Source organism: Macrobrachium rosenbergii, chromosome 43 (genome assembly GCF_040412425.1).
Source record: "Macrobrachium rosenbergii isolate ZJJX-2024 chromosome 43, ASM4041242v1, whole genome shotgun sequence".
Classification (NCBI taxonomy): domain Eukaryota; kingdom Metazoa; phylum Arthropoda; class Malacostraca; order Decapoda; family Palaemonidae; genus Macrobrachium; species Macrobrachium rosenbergii.
Genome location: NC_089783.1, coordinates 21,528,094 through 21,553,334, shown reverse-complemented (window position 1 = coordinate 21,553,334; position 25,241 = coordinate 21,528,094). Strand labels below are relative to the sequence as shown.

Below are 25,241 nucleotides of genomic sequence, written 5' to 3'. Positions count from 1 at the left end.
TTGGCCTAGGCATCTACGCATGCGGTTGAATTCTATCATTTTTATCATGTTGTATTCTTCATTTTTCATCTTTTACCATGAGCTTTATTTCAAAGGTTTCTACATTGGTTTATTATTCATACTCTATAAAAATAATGAAATACAGTATATTTATACATATTTATAGGTATATATATAGATATCGCCAGTTAAACCGGACTATTGGCTAAGACAGACACCCTGGGCCCCCCATTAGTCCGCCTTAACGAGGGTCGACTGTAATATAAACTGAGAAAACTTCTTCAATACCTTAACCAATATTTCTCTGTATTTTGATACAAAAAATCTCACTTTCTTCCCACATTGTGATACATATCCCCTCATACGAATTGTACACTAAGAAATTAGGGCTTTTCCCTTTTTACAAGATATTTGTCTTATAAATCACAATTTTTTAAAGTAAATTGTATTTTTCCTAACTATGCAAACCTGAGGTCCTTTACTTTAGGAATTACTTTCAGCGCAGCTGGAAATGGCCATTGAACTTTCGAACGAGGTAGTTAGGCAGTTAACTACCGTCCAGGAGACAGGGGTTACTGCCTGCCTGGATGTAAACATTCCAATTTGCCTTTCGGCTCAGGTTTCAGATTGAGGGGTGGCATGAGGTGGGCAAGAAATGTAATGTAAAGGACTTCAGGTTTGTATAGTTAAGAAAAATACAATTTACTTTAAAAAATTGTGATTTGTTCCGACACGCTATACAAACCGTCGGTCCTTTACATTAGGATGACTCACTGGTTGGAGGGAGGAATCTGAGCGAGTCTCTATGAACTGACTGGAGTTCACCACACCTTGTGTTCCCTTCCTGGTCGATAGAGCAAGGAAGGGAAAACTGCCTCTAACAAAATGATTGGGTTGTAAGAAACGTGAGATCAATTGTCAGACTTCTGGGTCTCTTTGCATGAAAGAGAAAGTGCCAGTTCATGCAAAGTAGGCTAGGAAGAACTTGGAGTCGGTGACATTAAGGCAATCACAAGCATTGGGTTTGTCTTATATTCATGTCTGCCCGTGGGAAGAGAGCTGAGGTGAGGAGAAAGAAGAGAGGCCAGTCACTCCACATTCATTCTCCCAATCACAAACGTACATCTTAGGCGAGATGCAACCTGTCCTGTTAGAGGAGCCGGGTAAGCCACACAACTTGTTGAGCAGCCACCACAGGACCCAAGGAGAGTGTCCAAGGATTTGTGTGCAACATCTTGAAGGTAGAAGGAAGTAAAGGTGGTCTGTTGGGGCCACATGCCTGCCTTCAAAACCTGTGGAACTGACAGGTTCTTCCAGAATGCGAGGGACAGACCAATGCTGTGGACTTCGTGAGCTCTCCAGTAGCAGAATACGCTCTCCTTATCGTCTCACGAAGCCAGAAAGAAATCGTGTTCCTGGACACTTCTTTCTTGGTTGAGCCAGTAATAACGAAGAGTTGTTGACACTCAGGCCGGAGATGGCGAGTCCTCTTCAGATACCGATGCAGCACTCTAACAGGACACAGTAGCATCTCTCTGGCTCATTATCAACAAAGTCCTCTAAGGAGGGGATCGTGAAAGACTCAAACGTAGTGTCAGGGACCAAAGGATTCTGAGTCTTCGCCACAAAATCCGGGATGAAATCGAGCGTAACTGATCCCCATCCTCTCGGGTATTAACATCAAAGGAAAGACAGTGAAATTCGCCAACTCTCTTAGCCATTGCCAAGGCCAGCAAGAAGGCAGTCTTGAGGGTCAGATCCCTGTCTGACGACTCGCGTAAAGGCTCGTACTGTGCACGAGTCAGGCTCCTTAGAACAAGTCACATCCCACGCAGGGGGCCTGAGATCCCTGGGTGGGCAAGACCTTTCGAAGCTTCTCATCAGTGGGGAAATCTCGAAAGGAGATATCTACTCCTTTCAGCTGCAAGACTAGATCAAGTGCAGCCAGATAGCCTTTTACAGCTGAAACGGAGAGAAGCTTCTCTCGGCGAAGGAAGATGAGGAAGTCCACGACCCGCTGAACAGTAGCTCCGACTGGAGAGGTACACCGTCCATGACACCAACATCAGAAGACGGACCACTTTCCATCTGAGGTACCCGGCCATCTCCGTTGCTGCGCGATGCAAAAAGCCTCTCACTCGCAGGAGATGGTGGATATCCTCCAGCCGTGAAGACACAGGGACTGCACTGACAGGTGATACCGCTCTATGTGGGGTTGATACAGCAGGTTGGGCCAGGGGGGAATCTCTCTTGGCGCCTCGGAAAGGGGGGCTAGCACGTCGGGATACCAAATGGCCTGCAGCCATTTGGGTGCCATCAGAATTATTCTGAGATTCGGAGTGATCATCGCTTGGTTGACCACTCTGCGAATCTTACAGAACGGAGGAAAGGCGTAGACATCATGGTTGTCCCCTGGATATTGGAATGTGTCCTCTGCAGTGGTCCATGGGTCCAGTACGACTGAACAGAAGACCTGGAGTTTTCTGTTGTGCCTGGTGGGGAACAGATTGTTGACTGGACGCCTCATAGGTCAAACAGCCTTTCCGGTACTTCCGGAAAGGCGACTTCTGTTCCGATCACCTGATTCTGGCGGCTGAGCTTGTCTGCCACGACATTCCTCTTGCCTGGAATGTACCTGGCTGACAGCTCTACCGAGTGAGCCACGGCCCACTCATGCACCTGCATTGTCAACTGATGGAGCAAGAGGGATACTAGACCCCCCTGCTTGTTGACGTATGCCACTACTGTGGTACTGTCGCTCATCAGTACCACCGAGTGTCACATCACTCAATCCGGGAACTCTTAGAGAGCCAGGAAGGCTGCCTTGAGTTCCTGGATGTTGATGTGAAGGTGCTCGTCATCTCGGTGCCACACTCCTGAAGTCAGCAACTCCTCCAGGTGTGCGCCCCATCCCCTCAGTCGATGCATCCGAGAACAGCAGCATGTCCGGAGGGGGCGCATGTAGGGATACTCCTATCAAGAGGTTCCTGTTGTCCATACACCAGTGAAGGTCCTCTCTCACCTCTTCGGAAAGAGGGATGAGAAAGGACTGGGGGTCTTGGGACTGGGACCAATACTCCTTTAGTCTCCATTGTAGAGACCACAGGTGAAGATGCCCAAGAGGGACCAGCTTCTCCAGCAATGTAAGGTGACAGGTAATGACTTCCCATTGCCGAGCTGGCTGTTCCTGTCGAGACGGGAACAGTTGCGCTGCCTTCTTGAACTTGCTGATACGAGAAGCAGAGGGAAAGGCTTTTGCTGCTACCGTATCTATCAGAATGCCCAGGTACTTTATCCTCTGCTTGGGGCTGAGATCTGACCTCTCGAGGTTTACCACGATCCCAAGCTCGCGGCAAAGCCCAAGGAGCCGATCCCTGCCCTGTAGCAACTGCGAGCAGGAGCTCACCAGGACTAGCCAGTCGTCGAGATACCTCAGTAGACATATCCTATGCAAGTGGGGCCCAAGCTGACACAAGAGAGAACACCCTCGTGAACACCTGGGGAGAGGTTGAGAGCCCGAAGAAGAGTGCCCTGAATTGGAAGACCGTCTCCCTGAGGATAAAGCAGAGGTACTTGTGAGAGGATGGATGAATGGGTATTTGGAATATGCATCCTTCAAGTCCGCCGTAAGCATGAAGTCGTTCTCCCTGATGGAGGTGAGCACGGATCGCGCCGTCCCCATCGTGAACCGAGTCTGGGGAACGAATCGGTTCAGGGGAGAGAGGTCTATGACCGGTCTCCAACCCCCTGTGGCTTTCTCTACGAGAAAGACACGGCTGTAAAAGCCTGGACACCAATCGGACACGACTTCCACAGCACCCTTGCTCAGCATGGCTTGCACTTCTTGCTTTAGTGCATTACCCTTCGGTGATCCTTGGACGTAGGTGCGGAGAAGGACCGGCGAGTTGGTGAGGGGTGGCCGAGACTTGAAGGGTAGCAGATATCCCTCCCAGAGGACATCCACTATCCAGGTCTCGGCTCTGTATTGCTGACATGTTGCCCAATGGGGCATCAGGCACCCCCCCAAAACTTCGGTAGTAGTCGGGGGGGATGCCGCCTCTAGTGTTTCCCCTTCTTCTTCTTCCCCTTGCCCCCTTTACCGGATTGGAAAGAGGGCTGAAAGAGGCGGGAAGACATATATACAGAACAGTATATATAAAACAAAAATATATATGAAAAGTTTTTTATGTACCTTTGGTAAATAAAAAGGAAAACGGCACGCGACGAGCGGAGGAACAGTAACTATCTTAAATTGTGGTCGAACACTACGTATTTTAAATCGGCTGACCCTCTTCGGTGTCTGTCTTATCCGATATCCGGATTAATGGGGTCTGGCTTAATGAGGGTCGACTGTAGATTTCCAAAACTAGGCATTTGTGTAGACTGAAATTTATAGATTCACTTAAAGACATTCTGAAGAAAGGCACAATCCAGTAGATAGCTTGATCTCTTTTCATTTCCTATTGGGTTAGTCACATAAAATCTCCCATTTACCAAAGATTGTGGATTTGAGAGATGTAAGATAGTCACTGGCAAGAATGGTTTTTTTTTTATATGGTCACAAGAGTTGCAGCTTTGGCTGCTTTACTGGTACTTTCATTTCCCTTTCTGCCTGCATAGCCACAAACCAAACTTAATTCCAGATTTACATAAGCTTCACTTAGTTTGTATAATGATAAATCCTTTAATTGGAACCACATCACTAGAAATGTAACTCTGTGGTTTTGTCAAACCAACTTATATCAATAATACAAAACTTAAATAAATCTAATATACAAATCAACTCCAATGGAATGAATACCTACGTTACTGAAAAGGAGCAGAATAGTTAATAAAATGCACTGAATTAAACATATAGTAAATGAAAATTTTAGTTTTCCTGTCAGGTCCTGCATTCATTGCTTTTAGAGAGACAAGACAGAAGAGTAATGACTTTGTCTTTGTCAAGTGATCAAGTGCCAAAAAAACCTTTGAACATGTAAACTAAAATGCTATTACTAACCTCTGCAAGCTGAGGGTTATCAATTTTGTAGAGATGCAGAGAATGTCTTCTCAAAACCAACTTAAGGCCCACAAGCTGACGCTGATCCTCCAGTTGAGAGCTTAGTGAGGTATTTAATGCCAAACCAGCATCACACATAGCTTTAGTTCCCTCACTCCATGGTACAGGAGCAATATGAACACACTCTACGATGCATTCCACACGTAGCTGTTAGGAGAATTTATATATTAATTAATCAGCCTCCTTAATAATGAAGTATAAGCTTGGAACAAATTCCTATTCAACCATACATACACTAACATGAAGTGGGAGAAAAACTTAGCAAATTTCTGGAGCATCGAACTTTCCTCTTTCTACTTTCTGTATTAATACAAACTAACTAGGATATACACTTTTGAAGATATGACTGATTTCATTTCTCTATATTTTAAAGGATAAAGAACTTTACATTTAAAAACTGAATATACAATTTAAGATGTATAAAAATGTACTTCAAAATGACGATTTATAAATTATAAAGAAAAAGAATAACACTTCCAACTTAAAGCTATTCACATCTTTAAGTCCTTAGTGATCCAGTAAAAAGAATGGAAGCTTTCAGTCATTCAAAAGAATGGAAGCATTCAGTCATTATCTACATAAAACAACTTTTTACTTCAGCTTTTATAAACAATCAACACCAAATGAAATCTAACACATATAGTCAAACATGAAATGAAAAAATGATCTAGTGGGACAACTCTCTAATCATGCAGCAACTAAACAATTGTCTTTATTACTCCTAACATAAAGATAGATTCTAATTTCAATGTAGTAATCTTTTACTTACAATACCACTGTAACATTTTATTAGTCAGACTGGTTTCCAATAAAACCTCATTACATACCTGAATATCAGTTATAATATTAACTACAGCATACACTTTGTCCTCCCACTGTGCTTCTTGCCAGACCCACCAATCTTGGTCTGCTGATCCTAAGGTTTCCCTGACAAAGTATGCAAGTGTAGTATTATACTCTAAGCCATGGCGAATGAAATATGACCGGAGAAACCCATCAATCAGAGGCTCAACTTCTTCACCACTCACCAACCAATCTAGAATTGATGCTGCTACTGCAACCTTGTCTTCCTAGTGTAATACAACAAAGCAATTAATAAATGAAAATATAACAACATACGACTAGTGAATGTTATCAACATATGATCAAACCTTTTGACTATTTACCCAGACAACTGGAAGGTTAAAAAAATTAACATTTATACCTAAAGCTTTAGGAAAGTAAACAGAGACTCTAAAAACAACATAGGAAAAATTTCCACTGACCAAAATCTGATCTTTACTTATCTTACCTGCGTATATTCACGGAATCCAATTTTGACTCTAAATTTCTCAGCTAAAAGTTGCAAATCTTGCAAAGCAAGGGAGGTTTGGCGTAAGTGATACAAAGCAGAAGATGGAGAGTGAGCTTTCCATTGGGCTACATGAACTGCCATCTGCACCTCAATATTACCACCTGCATAACACAATAATTGAAATATAATGAAAATTATGGTTGTTACCTATACACAAGCACATTGTAGCATGAAAAAAAAAAAAAAATTATACTTCAGTTCAAAGAACACAGAGTGGGTCAGTTCACAATGCTAACAAATATAAAGTAATTGATGTTACTAATTAAATCACATTAATAAAAGGATAAGGACAGAAACAGTGAACTGGATGCAACTATAACTGTGAATTGGCAAGAACAATTGTAAAATATAATTCAATTAACCAGAATGGGAAGAAGTAAAACAGCACTAATCAAAATTTATGATATTTTTACAAAACTACTAATCCCCAATACTGGCCAATGACAAAAACAACTGCATAATATCAAAATAAGCAAAACTAGTGATATCTGATATGTAAAGAATCACTGAAAAGAAACCATGATTTGTAAAACAGTGAAGCACCATTAAGATCTATGAACACTGAATAAAAGGGGATAAAAAACTGCAACTTACCAGAGCATAACCAAAGTACTCAGAGTATATATGGCAGATAATAAGGAAAGACTTAAATACTAAAATTAGATGATAATACTCCCACATCAGAACATATCAGAGGTAACGATGAAGTCAACTAATGAATGAAAATGAATGACTCATAACATTAACAGCAAAAATAGTGCAATGCAGAGAGCATATTGTCATGAATCCGCTTAGAGCGAGGATGCACATGGTAATGAATAGGATGCTTTATGGAATGCTGGAGCATGGTCTGTCAGTGGGGTCTTTCATCATACAAGACTTACCAACCTGATGCAGTTATACAGTACTGTTTAAATATATGAAAACATTATAGATGCCAATTGCAGGCTGCAGGATACAGGCAGTCCCCGGTTATCAGCGATCGGGTTTTACGGCGCTAGTCTAGCGACAAAAATTGGCCATTTTTGGCGCCACAAATTGCCAATTTCCACTTATCGGAACTGACAATTGGGTACTAGCACTGATACATACCTAACAGAGGCGCCGAAAACCCCCTGAAAATCGTTGATTTTCAGTTATCATCACGCCGTCAGAATGGAATCCCTGCCGATAACCGGGGACTGCCTGTAATGCCTAATTAATACCTTTAATACAAATGGGGTATTATTATTATTATTATTATTAAAATAGTTTAACCAGACCGCTGAGCTGATTAACGGCTCTCATAGGGCTGGCCCGAAGGATAAAAATGAAATGGAGTACTAAGTCTAGACCATAGGCCAAGCACTAGGACTAAATGATGAATGAATAATGAAATTTTTAAAATAAATATGTAAAAAGGCAAATGCTTCTACACTAAAACACACACACACATCAAATACATTTACTCACATTTCCATCTGCACAATATAAAATTAAGCAATGATAAAAATAAAAAAAGTTATATTCCTTAATATTCAGATTTTTTTTTATTTATTAATTGCCCTGTGGGCTTTTGTATTTTCATAAATTACTTTTTATATTTTATCAATTAATTTACAGTTCTTCATGAATATTAAAATTAGGGCAACTGAAAATGTAGATTCTGATAAAATTTCACCAATCGACCTATTTCCAAAAGTTCATAACAGATGGTGGACAAACAAGGGGGTAACCCAACAAACTCTAAGTCCTAGCACTACTGTCAATTTAGTATGGTAGCTAGCATATCAAAAATAAACTTGTACATCAAATTTAACAGAAATACTGCACAGAACTGTTAGGAGTATCAGAATTTCATTCCATAAAAACAAAGAGTAACATTTACAAACACAGGGCAAAATAATAAGTCAAAATGCTTAAATGAAGCAGGCTGTATTTAAGTGGCTATTAATACAGTTTTCAGATGAAAAAATTGAGAATGGAACTGGATTATTGATGATATACAAGTAAAAATGATGAGCCAAAATTAATATAAATGAAGGAAACTTCCAGAATACCCAAGCAAGAACTGGGAAGATCTCACAGCTTTGCAGACAACAGACACATGAACAATGGAGAGAAAATAGTTAGTTCCCAACAAAAGGCATGCATGTGTGGACAATAGTTTACATCTCTTCAGCTTGTCAACAGGACCTAAGAATACTTGTCTGAGAGCTCTACATGATTGATGGGACTGTACTGAAAACTCCCATTTCATAAAGATATGTGACTTTGATTGGGAACCGAAACTTTTCAATCCTCTTTTCCATTCAAATTTTTAATTTCTTAGACATTTTATAGACCTTTTTTTCTTTGATTCTGTTGCCCCATTATCATAATTTAACAAAATCACCAAGTCACATTTCTATATCTTGGTAGGGTTTGCCCTTAGGATTTGGTCTTAAATGAGGTAAAAATTCCAGCAAGGCTAAGTTATATAAGTTAGACAAGCCACAGGGAATGAAGAAAAGTGAAATGGGGAAGAGAGTTTAGCTGGTGCCTTAAAAATGACAAATTTCTAAAGTAATTTGCATTTTCCCTAACACACAAACCTGAGGTCTTTACATATGGGATTCACTTTCAGCGTAAGCTGGAGCCAGGCGTTTAACTTAAAACAAGGTGGATATCGGCAGTTGGCTACTGACGGAAGGGGAGGAATCCCCTACATCCAGTTGGGAGGCATTCACTTTACCTTTTGGCCCAGGAAGCAGCATGAGGGTGGCTAGAGGTGGGCCATGTATGTCAAGACCTCATGTTTGTATGTTAGAAAAAATACAAAGGACTCTAAAAATTTGTCATTTGGTCCTACACGTATACAAACCCTTGGTTTTTACATATGGGAGACTTACTCCTTGGTGGGGGGATTCTGAGCAAATCTCTGAACTGATTGGTAGTCCACCTCACCTGGGGTCTCTTTCATGGTCATGTAAGATCAAAGGAAGGAGGCCCATACCTCTGATCTGTTGAACATGTGTGATGTTCAACTGCCAAACTACTTTGCCTTCGAACAAAGGGAAGTTAATGTCACTGATTCGTATGTCTGTGCTGTCAAGTCTGAACGTATGAAACAGCCGATTGGTATGAACCAACTGCACATACATGCAACAGGACATGTCAAGAAAACTTGAATGAAGATCAGAGGGCCTTTTGAACGGGCATGGAAAGATGGTGACTAATGTTACGGACGTTCGAACATGGAGTTGACAATAGTCCTAGGGTGGATACACGTCCACAATCGTGCAGAGTCCCTCATGTACATCAAGAAAAGTGCATCATTTATTTGGACGTCCTTGAACACGAGAAGACAAACGTCGAACTTGGTCATGTTCATGGATATCTGGAACTAAGGTGACTAAGTCACGAATGTGTGAGCATTGAGGAGACAAAGCCTATGCTGGAAACATGTCCCCAAACATCCAGAATGTCTCAGGACAAATGTCGGTTGCTCCCTCTACTTGAGTGTCTGTTGAAACATGGGTGGAGGAAATACTAGTTCGGGGAATATTCCCGGAACTAGTATAGGCGACACAGCTTACCTCTTCAACTTGCTGTATACGAGGAAACCGTGTGCCTGGTGCTCTGTGTAGCAGGGTCCCAGAGAGAGACCCACAACACGAGGAAATCCCAGTCCGATAGAAGAAAGCGAAGACGATGATGGCGAAACGATTCTCTTCTTCTACTTCTACTGCAACCGGAGGGCCTCATCACAGTACATGTACATGTGAAGAAACAGCTAAGGTCTCTCGATTGAAACTGTCAGAGGAATTGGCTGATGACGTCATAAGAACTAGCCATGACGTCACTATCCCATCCATGATGCCACGGGAGCAGATGACACTTACCAAAGCAGAAATTACTACATGTAAGAGCGGGAATAATCATATGCTCTAATAAAATTGTGTGATAATACAAGTTTATTTCACATATATGACAAAAGGACAACCAAAGTGAAGGGCATCGGATGACGAAACAACAGAAGGGAGACAAGAAGCCACAGAAGCAGACGAAGGCTCGGTTCCATGCTTCCACCACAGAACTAGCGAGTTGGATGAGGTACACCACTACCTGAAGTGGCAACACTGGGAGAGCAAAGAGAATATAGAGGGGCTCCCAGGATCTGAGCAGAACATGCCGCTGTCCGACTTCAAGGCGAGCCAGCAGGGCTGACAACTGTTGAACAAGAGGAAGACAGGGAAGTCTGGAGGCAAAACAAGCTCTGAGCTGTAGGGCCTGAAAAGAAACAAATAATATGACTTTCCCCCCTCAGGAAGAGAATAAACTTCCCACCCAACAAAGAACTAAGGAAGGGAGTGAGTTGTGTGGCTCACAACGCTGCCCCAAGACGGGAAAGAGACAAGACAGTAAAATATGACTGGTCCTCAGCATGTAGTAGGGATAAACACAACTGTAGGACTTGCACCATTAACATTCATGTTGAAGGAGTGGAGGAAAACTTGCTATGTTAAGTAAGATGAATCCTTGCACGAAAACCTCAGTTGCAACAAGAACCTGGAATGTCTCGATCGTCTCAATCTACACAAGAAGTGAAAGACCAAAACATTACTACGTACCCAGAAATTGTGTTGTTTAAATCAAAACATTGTGTGTCTAAAAAATGAAAATAATTAAACAATACCTAGATGGAGGTGTTTAGGAAACAAGAACGATATAAAGGGAGAAAAACTCCACACCTAAGCTTACTACACAGTAAGAGTAAGTAAATATATCATTGAAGACATAGAAACAAAGCATACTGACATGTCTTATATCAAAATACACAAATGTTTCAATATATTTAAATCAATATTTCAAATTACAAACGTAAAATATACAAGAGGAAAAAGGCTGAGTGGCAAGACAGAGAAGAAAGGCATGTCTTATCGAGACTGCAGCCAAAAGTAAAATAAAGATTGAATGCATACCGGTTGGGTGGATGGTACTTCCACCCCTACCATAGGTAACTGTTACCATAACCGCCTTGCAAAAGTTTAACGGCCGGACTTTCCAGCTTTGCCGAAAGTTATTCATATGTAAAGACCGAGGGTTTGTATTCGTGTAGGAACAACTGTTGATTTCAATCAATTACTCAACCTTTCCTCTAGATAATGCTCCCAGACTTCCACAGCATGCACCAGCAAGTATACTGCTCTCTATTTTTCATCACAATACATCTCCCTTTCCTTCATAGTGCTGCTGTGATAACTTCACAGGACACCATTCTTCTAATAATATAAGTTACTAATATAGAGTATTTTAATCTGTTTACAGCCAACTATTACAAGACACCCAGAGTACAGGCAGATATTTTTCAAAATGATTTGAAAAGTCAAAAGGGAAGAAAGCAAGGGGAATGGCGGCTATCTGAAGTAACATCCCTTCAAACAGGATGAAAGGGTCATGACTCACCAGCATGGAAATCAGCAACAACATTCTCAAGGATTGATATGATAGTGTTCGCTAAGGCTAAACCATTTGAAGGCCATCCTGCTTTCTCTAGAAATTCCAGATCTCTGTACAACGGAAAAACATTTGAGTCAGGGGCTATCTATCATAAAAATATCAAGGAAAATTAAACTGTTCAAAATTACAAAATAATGGATTTACCAATATCAATGGTCTAGCCAGAAAAATGAAGTTAAAATGTTTAGCACTTTTTTGCTTTACATATTAAATAAATTACAACTACCATTCAGAAATTAATAGTCAACTATAATTTCCATAATGAAGATTCTGATATTTCTTGAAGGGTTTATCAAAGCTCTGGTGATTGTTAATTGACATTAGGATAACGGCACCAACAATGTGCTAATAATAATGTTGAATTGCAACCTATAACACTCGGAACTAGGTAATCACTGGGTCGTGTTCGTTTGTAAGATTGAATAAATTCAAGTCCTTATGATATTCTTTGATGATGCACTAATAAACCTCCCATAAGCATAACAAATATAAATAACAATAATGCAGGAATTTATCTTTTAATAGACTTAAACTGCTGTCTAGGCTTATAATAATCATGAGTTAGGGACAGACCTTGTCTGCAAGTGAGGAAAATGCATATTTTGTGGTGAGCAAGACCCACAGCTTGCCTAAAAAAACAATTATAGAATACTGGTATAACAGAACCTTCAAAATAACCTATAGTGGAAGGGGCTGAGACAATCTGGGGAGTCACAATTTTAATTTTCCCAGACCATACTTCTAAAAAATTAAGAGAGCATTTTATTTGCCACAAAAAAGTACTATACAAATTTTCAAAGAGTCACATGGAAACAAGTACACAGGCTGATGAATATCTGACTTAAAGAGTCTTTCAAATGCTTCCCAAAAGCTTATCTTAGTCACTCTTCTTCAACTAGGTTCGCCTTAAAATAGAAATTTTTATAAAATTTAAATTTTTTAAATACTTACCTCTTTAATATGATAGCTGTATTCCCATGTCAGGTGGGAGGACGACAGGGTGTGAAAAGTGAAAAATTAATAGGATAGTTTAGTTTGAACCGTCTATTGACCCACCCCTTTCAGGTGGTTTGAGCGTCCATAGTTTTCCAGTCAGTTCTTTCTTCTGTCCACACGAGTGGGGAGGTGGGGAGTGATACATAAAGGAGAGTAAAGTATTTAAAAAAAAAATTTATAAAAATTTATATTTCTGAAATGAATCTTGCCTCTCTATTATGATAGCTGATTACTGCATTGAGCACAGGTGGTGGGAAAGGTGCGAGAACAAATCTAATAACCCCCAAGAAAACCTTAAAATTCCACTAGGAATAATACGCTTCTTATCTAATGATTAGCATCCATCTGCTGGTACTGCCACCACAACCTCTGAACAATGCTGGAGGTTCCTTGCTAGGGATAACACTCACTCTGAAGCAAGTGGGACACAAGGTGTGCCTAGGCCACCAAGCAACGATGGTAAAAGAATGAAGGCCCTTACCTTAAAACAACATAGGTACCTTCATACTCCCAAAAACTTGACCATTTCCTATGAAGGCCCTCACCTTAAAACAACAAAGGTACCTTCATACTCCCAAAAACTTGACAATTTCCTAAATAAGAAAGGTTAGAGTAAAGCTGCCATAATGAGGGGCAAAAGAGCTCTGTGCAATTTATATTAGATTTCCACATCTCGCAGATAGTGTGAGGCACATATAAAGTTATACCTCCAATGCACCGCATTGGCAACTTTCTCCGGAGAAGGATTCTTAATGAAACAAAGTTGTCGCTACCATTTGCACATTGTAAAATCTTACTTTAAGCAAAGGTTAAAAAAGTAGTCTAGATTTGCGTGTGCTTCTCTGACCCAAGCCTTGAACAAACAAATCATGCCATTCTTTGACAAGAGTAAGTCAGGTTTCCTAGGGCTGCAAAAAAAAAAAAAAAAAAAAAAAAAAAAAAAAAAAAAAAAAAAAAAAAAAAGTTGTTGGCTTTTCGTCAATTTCCCCAGTCCTTTGCAAATATACAGAGAGCTCTGACTGGACATGGGAAGTTTCTTCCCCATCTGGTATAACAGAGGACAGACTGGCGATCACGAAAGAGCAAGGGAGAGGACATGACTTTAAAGTAATTCTTGGTCCTGAAAAGGGTAGAAAATAAAGGACTGCTCCTTGAGTAGTAAAGCCTACAAGGCATGAGAAACCCTGAAGCTCAATACAGTACTCTCTTTGCAGTGGCCAAGAATAATAAAAACAGTCTTCACTGCCAAATACATAAGGGAGATTGTGATCAAGGGCTCAAATGGGGACATGCATAAATACTTTAGCACCACATCCAAATTCCAGCCCAGGGGTTTATTTGGAGTCTTAGGGATATCAATTTGGAAGGAGCGGATGGCCTCATTAATATCCATGTTAGATGAAATATCTAGGCCAGTATGTCTCAATACAGCAGCTAACATGGATCAGTACCCTTTAATAGCATGGACTGACAAATGTCTGCTATAGTGTAAGTAAAGTATGAATTAAATGTTGTTATTCACAGAGGTACGGACGCAGGAAAGCAGTCTAGCAGAGCACCAAGCCCTACATACTGCCAACTGTTTTTGATACAGTGCATTAGTTGACTCCCTCTTGAATTAAGGATAAACTTTCTGCATTCTTTTGAAAAACCCCTTGCTGGCAAGCGACAGCAGAGAGTCTCCAAGTGGTCAGCTTACGAATGGGGAGGTTTTGGTGAAACCTCATACCTCCTGGCTATTTGAGAAGACATTTCCTTGGTGGAAGAAGCCTTGGGCAATCTGCTAACCGAGGCAGGAGGACTGGGAACCATTCTATGCATGGCTACCGAGAGGTCACTCAAGTCATGTGTGAATTCACAGCTATGTGGAATTTGCTAGGAACCTTTATATAGCAAACTGGGGAAAAGCATACAGGTCTAGATAAGACCAGTCTAGAAGCATTGCATCGACTGCCCATAATTGAGGATCCTAAACTGGAGAGCAGTAAACTGACAGGCGGCAGTTGAATCTAGTGGAAAACAGGTCCATTAGAGGAGTACCCCTTAGCTTCCACAGGTTCTAGCAGACTTGTAGATGCAAGGTCCATTCAGAAGACAGAATTTGGTCCTTCCTGCTCAGTTGGTTTGCCACAATGCTCATTTTTCCTGGCTAAACTGGGATAACAGAAGGATCTTCCCTTTCCTCTGACCACGTGAGAACGTGATTTGCAAGGCAAAACAAAGTTTCTGACTTTTTTCCTCCTTGACTGCTCAGATATGCCAGGGCTGTTGAATTGTCTGAAAAGAGTGCTACCTTTTTGCCCAGTACTAGATCCTCTAATGCTAGCAGGACCTACACTGCCAACATCTCCAACCCCTGCTACATGCCCGTCTGCTGCAACTGCTGCTCAACATTCTGATGATGTGTCAGAATATAACATGAGGTCTGGGGCTCTTCAACTGGAGAGACAATCCCTGCAGAAGTCGAGGTCAAAAGTTCCATCATCTCAAAAGGTCCTCTAACTCCCTTGAGACCTGAATTTGAATGGAGGCTGGCTGAACTTCCTGGCTCCCGTGGCTTTTGAGAAAGAATTGAATTGGCCTCATTCTCAGCTCGCCCTAGTGATGCCATGTGCCCTTACAGGGGGACAACCTTTCCTTTGCTGGCAATGTCGTGAAGGACAGAAATTCTTCTATAATTAAAAGAAAGTTGTCTATGTGTTTCTACTTGGAGAAACCAGTATATTCTTGGTATCCAAAAGTATTCCCAGATAACAAAGGTTCTGAGTTGGTATCAGATTGGAATTTGAAATATTTATCAGTATTCCCAACATACAGGCAGTCCTCAGGGTTATGCTGGAGTTCCATTCCTGAGGTGCGACAAAGTCGGAACACCATATCAAAATAATTATAAAAATGAAGGAAAAGTGATGAATTCCTTACCTGAGAGAGAGAGAGAGAGAGAGAGAGAGAGAGAGAGAGAGAGAGAGAGAGAGAGAGAGAGAGAGAGAGAGAGAGAGAGATTTCCCTTTATGTCAAAGTGATTGACAGTTAGACCTACAATACATCCCTTTCCTGCTTATCATGCCAGAAAAATATTGGGAATACCACAGAATCATGCTAAAACCTTACCTAATTTACTATATTTTCCTAGTTATTGAAATTCACAGTTATAATGATAGTATGGAAAATATGAAAAAATGAATGACAGAGTAACATCACATTTATCTATAAAACTATACAAAACAAACAAACAGGCATGTTACATATGCATAAAAAATCTCTTTCTCTCTTATCTGAGAGAGAGAGAGAGAGAGAGAGAGAGAGAGAGAGAGAGAGAGAGAGAGAGAGAGAGAGAGAGAGAGAGAGAGAGAGAGAGAGAGAGACTTATGTTACCCTGGGGAGAGAAACAGGTTTTTAAGTGTTGCCCTGGTAATAAACTGGTTGTCTCACCTCCTTATTGTGAACCCTACCAGTGGCTACACTACCTAACCTGGCTTTCACACCTCATTATAGCACCTACAGCTACGCTGCTTAAAAAAAATTTTTTTTTATTTAAAATATCCAATGTACAAAATACATTATTCTTTAATTACAATACTGTGTTTAGGAATTTTCGTGTAACAATATTCTATGAATTATTTTCTTATACAGCACTTAATAATCAACTCAAAAGTTCCAGTCTTTTGTCGCTTACAGTGCTGTAACATTGGAACATCTGCCGTAACCAGGAACCGACTTCTTGATGGATATATTTAAAAAGTGCTGTAAGATCGGAACGGCCTTAACCCAAGGACTGCCTGTACGTGTCAACTTAAGACTATCTCTTGCCCTAAGGCTCCCCTCTAAATTGGATGCTAGAATCAGCCAACTGTCCATGAAGAGAAGTATCCAAATGCCTGCAATAGGACTGTTGTTAAAGCTTGAGGAACTGAGCTCAGACTAAAGTACACTGCCCACAACTGGTACACCTTGCCCCAAAAAACAAACCACAAACATCTGCTTGAATCTGGATGAATTAGTACATGGAAGCAAGCATTCATCATGTCCACTGCTAACATCCAATCTCTTTGCTGAGGTGCTGCTAAAACTGAACTGGCAAGACTCCCTGGTGAACGGAGTCAGGCGAACGAAATGGTTCAACTTGGAGACATCCAGTACTGGTCTCCATCACCCCCCCCCCCTCCCCTTGAAACTTTTGGTACCAGGAATAGGTGACTGTAGAACCCTGGAGATGAGTCCAAGACTATTCCACAGCTCCTTTTAGCCCAAGAGAATCTTCCTCCCATAAGATCTGGAACTTCTTCTTGTGGAGAACTGACTAGAGGAGGCTGGGAAAGAAAGGGGATGCTGTGTCCCTCCTACAGTACCTCCACCATCCAGGGATCTGCCTCCAGACCCTGCCAAACTGAATAAAAGAGGTTCAACCTCCCTCCTACTGGGGACTGGGGGCTTGATGCATCATTACTTATCAGGAGTGGATTTTTTCGAAGATGCTTACTGTCCTTCCTGAAAGCCCAAAAGGGCTGGCTCATGGATCCTGATGACTTACCTGTTTGCGTTGACTGCCAAAGCTGCTGCTGCAGATGTTGTGTATGTCTAAATGTTTGAGAGCGATGTGACAAAGACCTGGTTTCCACCTTCTCAACTTCTTGCACTACTGTACCTAATGCTGAGGTGTCCAGTACGGTCCAGGCAAGAATGTAAGAGGTGATGTGCAATAACGTAAGCCTTCTGGTCGAAGAGACAGAGGAAGCCAAAAATAACACACTTGTTCCCTACACTTGACAACTGCATTAGTAAAGGCATGCACGGACTCTCCAAGGGAGTCTGAAAAGGCTCTATCTAAGCAGCCCAAAAATGATCACCAAATCATTCCCCAAATGTTGTTTCTCTTGAGGAAGAGCAGAAACAATCTCTCTTGCTATTTCATCTATGGCTGCTATAGCCACTTCTGATAAAGGGCAACTGCTTAGTACCATAAGACATAGCTCTTCTCTTTCTCATAAAGAGGGGAGGACAAGGGGAAAGACTTTTAGAAGACTTTCTGATGGAGCAACTTAATCACTGTGTCAAATCTGTTCAGTGCAGACTTAGCCTGTTTTGGAGACAGAAGGGGATCTGCATTAGGTTCCAGCCTAGCAAACCCAAGGGACCTCGAATCCTGAACAGCTGGTTCCTCAAAGAAATCAGGAAATCTACAAGCACAGATCTTAAATCATTCTCTGAACAGCTGATATTACCACCTGATTTTCATCAGCACCAAAGTAAATTGTGCAAGCCTCACGCTCATTAAGAGGAAATCCTTGGGAAACAGGCGGCAGCAGCAGAACTCCCGGCTCCCTGAGATGAAAGGAGTTTCAACTCTAAAAAGGACTTAAATGGAAGCAAAAAATCTGTTCCATACCAGAGGAATGGCTGACTCCACTTTGTGCTATGGTGCCTGGCACCAAAGAATCATTTATATAGGAAACAAAGCCTTCCTGACTATTCACACCATCCTGCACTCCCATCAAGGTACGAGGCAAAACCAAAATTTCCGAAGGAGACGACCTCAAAAACCTTCGTTGTATATGACACACACTAGGTTGGCCAGAGGAAGATGACAACGGGCACAAACTGCTTTCACTCCCGGACATACCCGACTCCCCTTATCTCCAACAGGGCATGGCTAGGGTATGGGTAACAGGGAGGGAGGGCACTGGCACTTCCTCTGCTGCAAGGGGGATCACAAAAAAAGATGACTACATCCGACTGGAAAGCAGCAAGTAGCCCTAAGGCTAGCTATATCATTTCTAATTTGCCAAACCTCAAATCCTGAACAATACCGGGGTTTTGAGAGAAGAAAATTTTTAAGGAGAAGCATTACTGGGAAAACAGAGATAGCAGCAAGAGCTGCTATTGAAAGGTTGTGAAAAAAGAGAAACTTACTCCTAACCTCACTTCCTGTCTTAGAATTAGAGGAATCTTTTCTACCTTTTCCTATTCTTATCTGCTTCTCGCATCTGCTTATACTTTAAATAAATATTCATTACTTTCTTTCATCTGACCAACCAATACACTGATCACAGCGATCGTTGTTCGTACATTCAACATATTGGTTGCGACCATTGTAAACTGAAGAGTAAAGCCAGGTATTGTACCCTCTTGCCTTACAGACTCAAAATGACTTATCTTTCTCCACTTTGGATGACATCCTATACAATGAAAAAATTTAAAACAAGAAAAACCAAACAAAATTCAGATAACGATTAAATCCTCAACAAAATCACGTAAACACTCTCCAATATGTCCTTGTAGAATGACGACAGAGAAAAAGCTGACCAGAAAACTACATATGCTCAAACCACCCAAAGGGATGGGTCAATAGACAGTTCACACTAAACTATCCTATTAACCTTTTACTTTTCACACTCTCGTCCTCCCGCCTGATGCAGGAATACAGCTATCACAATAGAGAGGTAAAATTCACTTCAAAAATGAGTTTTGCTCTGAGACCCCCCACACCTTGTCAATTACTCGATTAAAAAATAGCAACCTGCATAAAACACTACATGACTTACTTAACACGTTTGTCGCCCCACATTGCAATAACTTCCATTGAGTCAGGGCAAAGCTTCACCAAATCTGAGACAACATTTCTAGGTAGCCAGCTGCATAGCTTGTCAGACTGCATATTAAATGGGAGGGAGGACAAGATTTCAGACACTTTATCAATGTCAATGGACGAGCCAAACTCGTAAAGATGCCGGTGCCAAACAGTAGATGCTACATCTAAATTACCCTGAAATAACGTTGAGCATTGAGTAAAATTACTGAAAGTACAGATACAACAGTAATAGAGCAATACTTTTGATCCTAATATACGAAATTCAGCTTCAGGTTCTCAATTTATACTGTTACCAGTAGCTGTGAAGACTACCATTACAACACAGCCATGAAGTGGTGGTATATAAAAAAAAAAAGCTCCATCATGGGGCACCTAAGTGCTACATAAAAAAACATGGAAAACTATTTTCATCTATAATATTTCTCAATTTAACTTAAACTTTTATTTAGTCAACTTCAATAAAAACTGAAAGCTAAAAATTTTTCTGGTCAAGCTGGAACTCAAAATGCCTCATTTTGTTGAGACAAAATAAAATCTACAGATAAAAAAAAATGTCTTTTAAAAATTAACAACTATAGGCCCTACTTCCAAAAAATAATTTTTAAATACCTGCAGTAAACTTAATTAAAAACTTAGTCCACACTATATTTTTCAATCAAAAAATACAACCTTGCCTGAAGTAACTTACCTTTTGAAGATGCAAAATAAATTCTTCCAGCATGTCAGTGCGCAAGAATGCTAACCAATGTTGGATATCTGAGGCAGGGAAGATGGTTTCAAAAGTTCTTAACCTGTGAGTACTTTCGCTGACTTGCTGCATTAAACTACTCAGCTTGTCCCCCTCTTCTGACTAAAATGAATAAATAAGAAACAAAAGCATTCGTCTTTAAAATAAACAAACAAAATAAATGCTGCAATGTTGCTAACTTACAATTAATGTGTATGATATTCAGAATCTTTTTTTGTAAAATTATAATAAACTACTAAAATATAAGGAAACATTAAGGATATTTATCTTATAGACAAAACCATTCAAAGAAGTTGTCTCTTTCTTTAACAATGCTACATTATGATTCACACCATCATCTAAAGATATCATATATGGCCTCCTTCCATGCTCTATTTCAACTGGAAACTTAAGCTTTTGCCTTTGTTGCCTATGCCTGTAGAAGTATATAATACTACATGGTTTATAAGGCATTAGTATCTGCAGTTTAAGTTAATGTTATGTCAGAATGCTAGGTATCAGAGGCTGTAAAACTGTGGAACTGATAGCACTATCAGCGCTGATTCTCTTTAAAATTACAAGGCGCTGTAAAATGGTTCTGTCAAGCATTTTTATTTTATTTGCTTACCGTATTTTATTTATGAACACATTTGTATGCTGATTAAATTCTATGTACTTCCTTTATTCTACTTTTGCTTCTCTCTTTTTTTCACATTCGTGCATTCTATGAACACCGCTACCTAATTGATTATCAATTAGGTTTACCTAGGAATGACTGCACAATATGAAAAAAATCTTTAAGACACTTGGCACATCTATGACTTCATGATGTAGGGTGGGTTGTGGTTCATTACATTCAATTTGCAGTGACTGAGCCTCCCCAACCTGTCGAGGAGGCATCCGCATATATTATCACTCATACGAATGGTGGGGTCGGTGGAGTCAGGTTGGCCTGTTTGCCAGAGACCCCTTCCAGGTCCACGGACAGAGTATCTTCCCCATCTAAGATGAAGGCAATCACAAAGCCTTTTCCTGGCATGAGAGCCAGACTTTGTTAAATCCTAGTCACAATCTCAGGATTAGATCTACCATGGACCCAAACTGTAACAGGCCCAGACTTGGTTCCAGTTGTCATCTGGAAAAGCTGGGCTGTGCAAGGAATCTACTAAGTCCTTCCTTATTCTGGTCTGAGTGCTTTGGGAAGAGGCAGCTGGCCACAAAGAGTAGCCCAGCAAAGCTCCAGCCTCAGAAAAAGTCTGCTTGATATAAGGTGGGACTTGTTCCTGTTAAGAAACCTTTTGATTCGAATCTATCAACTACCACTCTCAGGTTTTGTCAGCACTCTTCTCTGGTGGCTCCCCAGATTAGCCAGTATTCTAGGTAGGCCACCAGTAAAAATCCTTCAATCCTGAGCACCCATAAAATAGGTACAGTATATATAAAAATTTATGCAAACAATATATTTGTTGAAATTTGACGGGTCAAGGATCACCCTCCATTTGGAGGAATGCTTCTTGGGGACACTGAAGAGTGGTGGCAAATAAAGCCATCTTTCTCTATGGTCCCCTTTCTAAACAGGGGGTCTGGTTTTTGGAAATAACTACTTTAGAGGAGGGAAAGGGTGAGACCATCTCTATCCTAGCCCACTGTGAATTATACTGTCTCCCAAGAGGAGGACTCCCACTGCATGTTATGATGGAGAAGGGAAGTCCAACTATGCAAGTCCTACGGAGCTCCACCTCTTCCCTTCCGGTAATAAGTAGTCCAGGAGTTGATTTTTCTTTCCCCTGGTAGGAGTGTCCTATTTGCTTAGAAAGGGTTGCTGATGCTATTGTTGTCCTTTCTTTTGTTGTTGAATGGGTCCTTTGTACTTATTGTAGGCTTGTATGGCTCTGATTCACACCAAACTTTCTTAGGCTATGGAAGAGGAAACTCTCAAGGGTATTGTTTCCCAGATTCCCCTTTTTCAAGTACAGATGTGCTCACTCAGGGAGTTGTGCAACTACAGACTCTTCAAAAAGGGTCCTAACAGATAGGGGAAGAGCTGCTGAACTCTCCTGGCACCAGTACAAATTTGGCAAAGTGCCACCTTTTTTATCCCACGAGGACCGTGGCACCTCTATCCCAAAGAGGGTGTCAGGTTTCCTCACCTGTTTATTTTCCTTATAACTCTGTAATTTATTCTTTTCTTTAACATTTTTCCTTTCATTATTTTGTTCAATTAATCATATTATTTTATGCCTCTCAAAAGCTTATATTTTTCCTTGTTCCCACTCTGCCAACGCAGAGTGCAACTGACAGACATCCCAATTTTGTAAGTCCTATGACTTCCCTTTGAAGCCAATTGGGCAAAAGAATAAAGCTAAGCCAAAATTCGTAAGCCAATGAGTATAATTTCAGCATATTAATAATAATTTTTTTTTAACATTATCATATGCCTTCTTTGTTATTCCCTTGTAATTTAAACCCCAAGTCAGTGAATTGAAAAGACTGTGTTCTTACATATTTGTCTGTCCTTCATTGTACTTCTTTTACCATTGACTTCAGTCCATTGACTTCAGTGCCATTAACTTAAGTAGCATGGCGACACCTAACAAAGTCCATGTATATTTCATTGTAATGCCTCCTCAAGGCAAACTAACTGCATGTCTGTCACTATAACAACTATTAAAAGTTAAGTGCATGATTATTTCAAGACTTACATTAAGGAAACTATTTACAGTTATTGTATTTAATATCTATAGTAACTTTCTTATATTTGTAACTGTTCCCGTTTCAAAATAACAGTAACTTATGATTTATCGCTTACAGGAAAATCTTGTCAAATGAGTTACCTGAAGTACCGTTGGCAACACTGCTGCAAGTCCCGGCCGAGTGAGGCCGAGATCCACTATTCAAATTGAAGTGGGGAGGAGGGTGGGAATCATTCAGGTGTTCAGTTAAGTATTACAATAGTAGTTTTATTATGAAAACTTCATATTGCAATACACTCCCTGAACACCTGAATTAGCCCGATTAACAAAATTTAGTGGAGGTGGGATCAATCTAATTCAGCCCGACCTGCCAACAGGAAAGCAGGTAACTCATTATTCGCCTACTCTGTATAAATGAATGTATCCTCACCTGGTTATCCCACTCGGCAGGTGAGAATGTCTGTAGAGAGAGTACCCCGACGTCAGTCTCATGTCTAGGTACTGTCTGAGTCGAGCTCAAAGCCTCTCATGTGGTATTCAAACCTCCTCATGGATAGAGAGTAGCAAAATAAAAACCAACCTAATCCATGTGGCTAATCACAGCCTCCCATGATTATGGTGTAGAGAATGAAAAACCAACCTACCATGTGGCTAATCAAAGCACTCTCATTTATGGAGGGTCTAAGTCGAGCTACCTCTCATGTGGTATTCAAACCTCCTCATGGATAGAGAGTAGCAAAATAAAAACCAACCTACCATGTGGCTAATCACAGCCTCCCATGATTAGTGGAGAACGATGAACCTCCCATGTGGCTAATCAAAGCACTCTCATTTATGGAGGGTCTGAGTGATGAACCTCTCATGTGGCTAATCAAAGCTCATGGACTACCATGTGGCTAATCACAGCCTCCCATGATGAGAACAATGAATGGATAATCAAACCTCCCATGTGGCTAATCAAAGCACTCTCATGTATGGAGGGGTAAAAAATAGATGAACCTCCCATGTGGCTAATCAAAGCACTCTCATGTATGGAGGGTACGATGAACCTCCCATGTGGCTAAGCCTCCCATGTATGTAGCCTCTCATGTATGGAGGAGAAGTTGAGTGTGCAGGATCTTCAAGTTCTTCGCTGTCTGTTGCTCCCTGATGTATGCGCAGAAGAGGTTGAAGAAACCAAACCTGTCCACTGGATCTGCCTATCTTCACAGTACTAAACAATCAAACTTAACATTCTCACCATGAACCCCCACTAACAGAGAATCCAAAATTCCAAATTTCCTCAGACTACATCCATTACCTAGAGTTCACCCCCACCCTTAACATTACTACGTAATTATAAGATCGAGTTGGTCGTCACAAAGGGACCATGCGAGAAATTCTTCTTCGAAGAAAACTGAACGTCTTTTAGGTAGAAAGTCATGAAAACCGACACCAACTTCCAAGTGGTCGCCTCTAAGAACCTCCGCACTAAGAGTACCCCCTTAGCTAAATGAACACACCCACAATAGAAGGGTTAGCGGCTACACACGGACTAAGAGAATAACTTTCATGTAAAAAGGAGAACGATGCATCTCCCAAGTGCCTATTCAGAGCCTACCTATTAAGGAGGGAATGAGGCAGTGTGCCAAGCCGAAGACCCTCCGCCCTGCAGGTTGCGGCAAAGGCAGACGAGTGCAGAAGTATCCCAGCGCCGACGAAACAACCTAGACTAGCCTACGAGAGAACCTCTTTGGACTCTCGTAGGGAAACTATCAAAGACTAGGATACTTAAGATGTACTAAACTTAAGTTCATGTGATTATACTATCACTGTTGCTTAAGATTCTAAAGCCTAGAAGGAATTTCTCTATCTGGTTAACCTAATAATCATAGCACTACGTGAATACTACCTAGCTAAATGAGCGCACCGTAGATAATAGACTTCGCTGTTAAACGTGGACTAAGTGAATAACCTTCCGAGTCTTCGCACTAAGAGAATACTACCTCAGCTAATTGAACGCACCCTAAATGGGAGAATTCACCACTATACGCGGTGGGGCGAATTGAACGTCTCTTAAGTGAAGGAAGAAACCAAAGATGGACTCGCAAATAAACCATCTCCAGAATAGAAGACTGTGAACCATTCCTTAGAAAGGAAGATGAAGTGGACATACTCCGAATACTGTGCGGTAATGAAAAAAACTGTTAAATACCAAATATAATGTCATGTCAAATTAAATTGCGTTCAAGGGCATGCCGCACCAAGAATCGTGAAGTGTGCCCGCAACTGTGTTCGTGTATGAACCTTATGAACCAGGAACCATTTCTCCGAAAGTAACTAATCGCATCCTTCAACAG

General features: G+C 40.9%; 1 protein-coding gene across 1 annotated transcript in view; it reads right to left on the bottom strand.

Moving 5' to 3' along the window:
- The window catches only part of rod (rough deal), a 128,259-nt gene that overhangs the window by 40,301 nt on the left and 62,717 nt on the right, over window positions 1-25,241 (bottom strand). The window contains exons 12-17 of the mRNA XM_067087413.1: window positions 20,171-20,332; window positions 19,436-19,656; window positions 11,844-11,947; window positions 6,354-6,517; window positions 5,890-6,132; window positions 5,003-5,209 (exon numbers count right to left, since the gene is read on the bottom strand). Of these exons, the coding sequence (XP_066943514.1) occupies window positions 5,003-5,209; window positions 5,890-6,132; window positions 6,354-6,517; window positions 11,844-11,947; window positions 19,436-19,656; window positions 20,171-20,332 (1,101 nt within the window). The remainder of the gene's footprint in view (window positions 1-5,002; window positions 5,210-5,889; window positions 6,133-6,353; window positions 6,518-11,843; window positions 11,948-19,435; window positions 19,657-20,170; window positions 20,333-25,241) is intronic.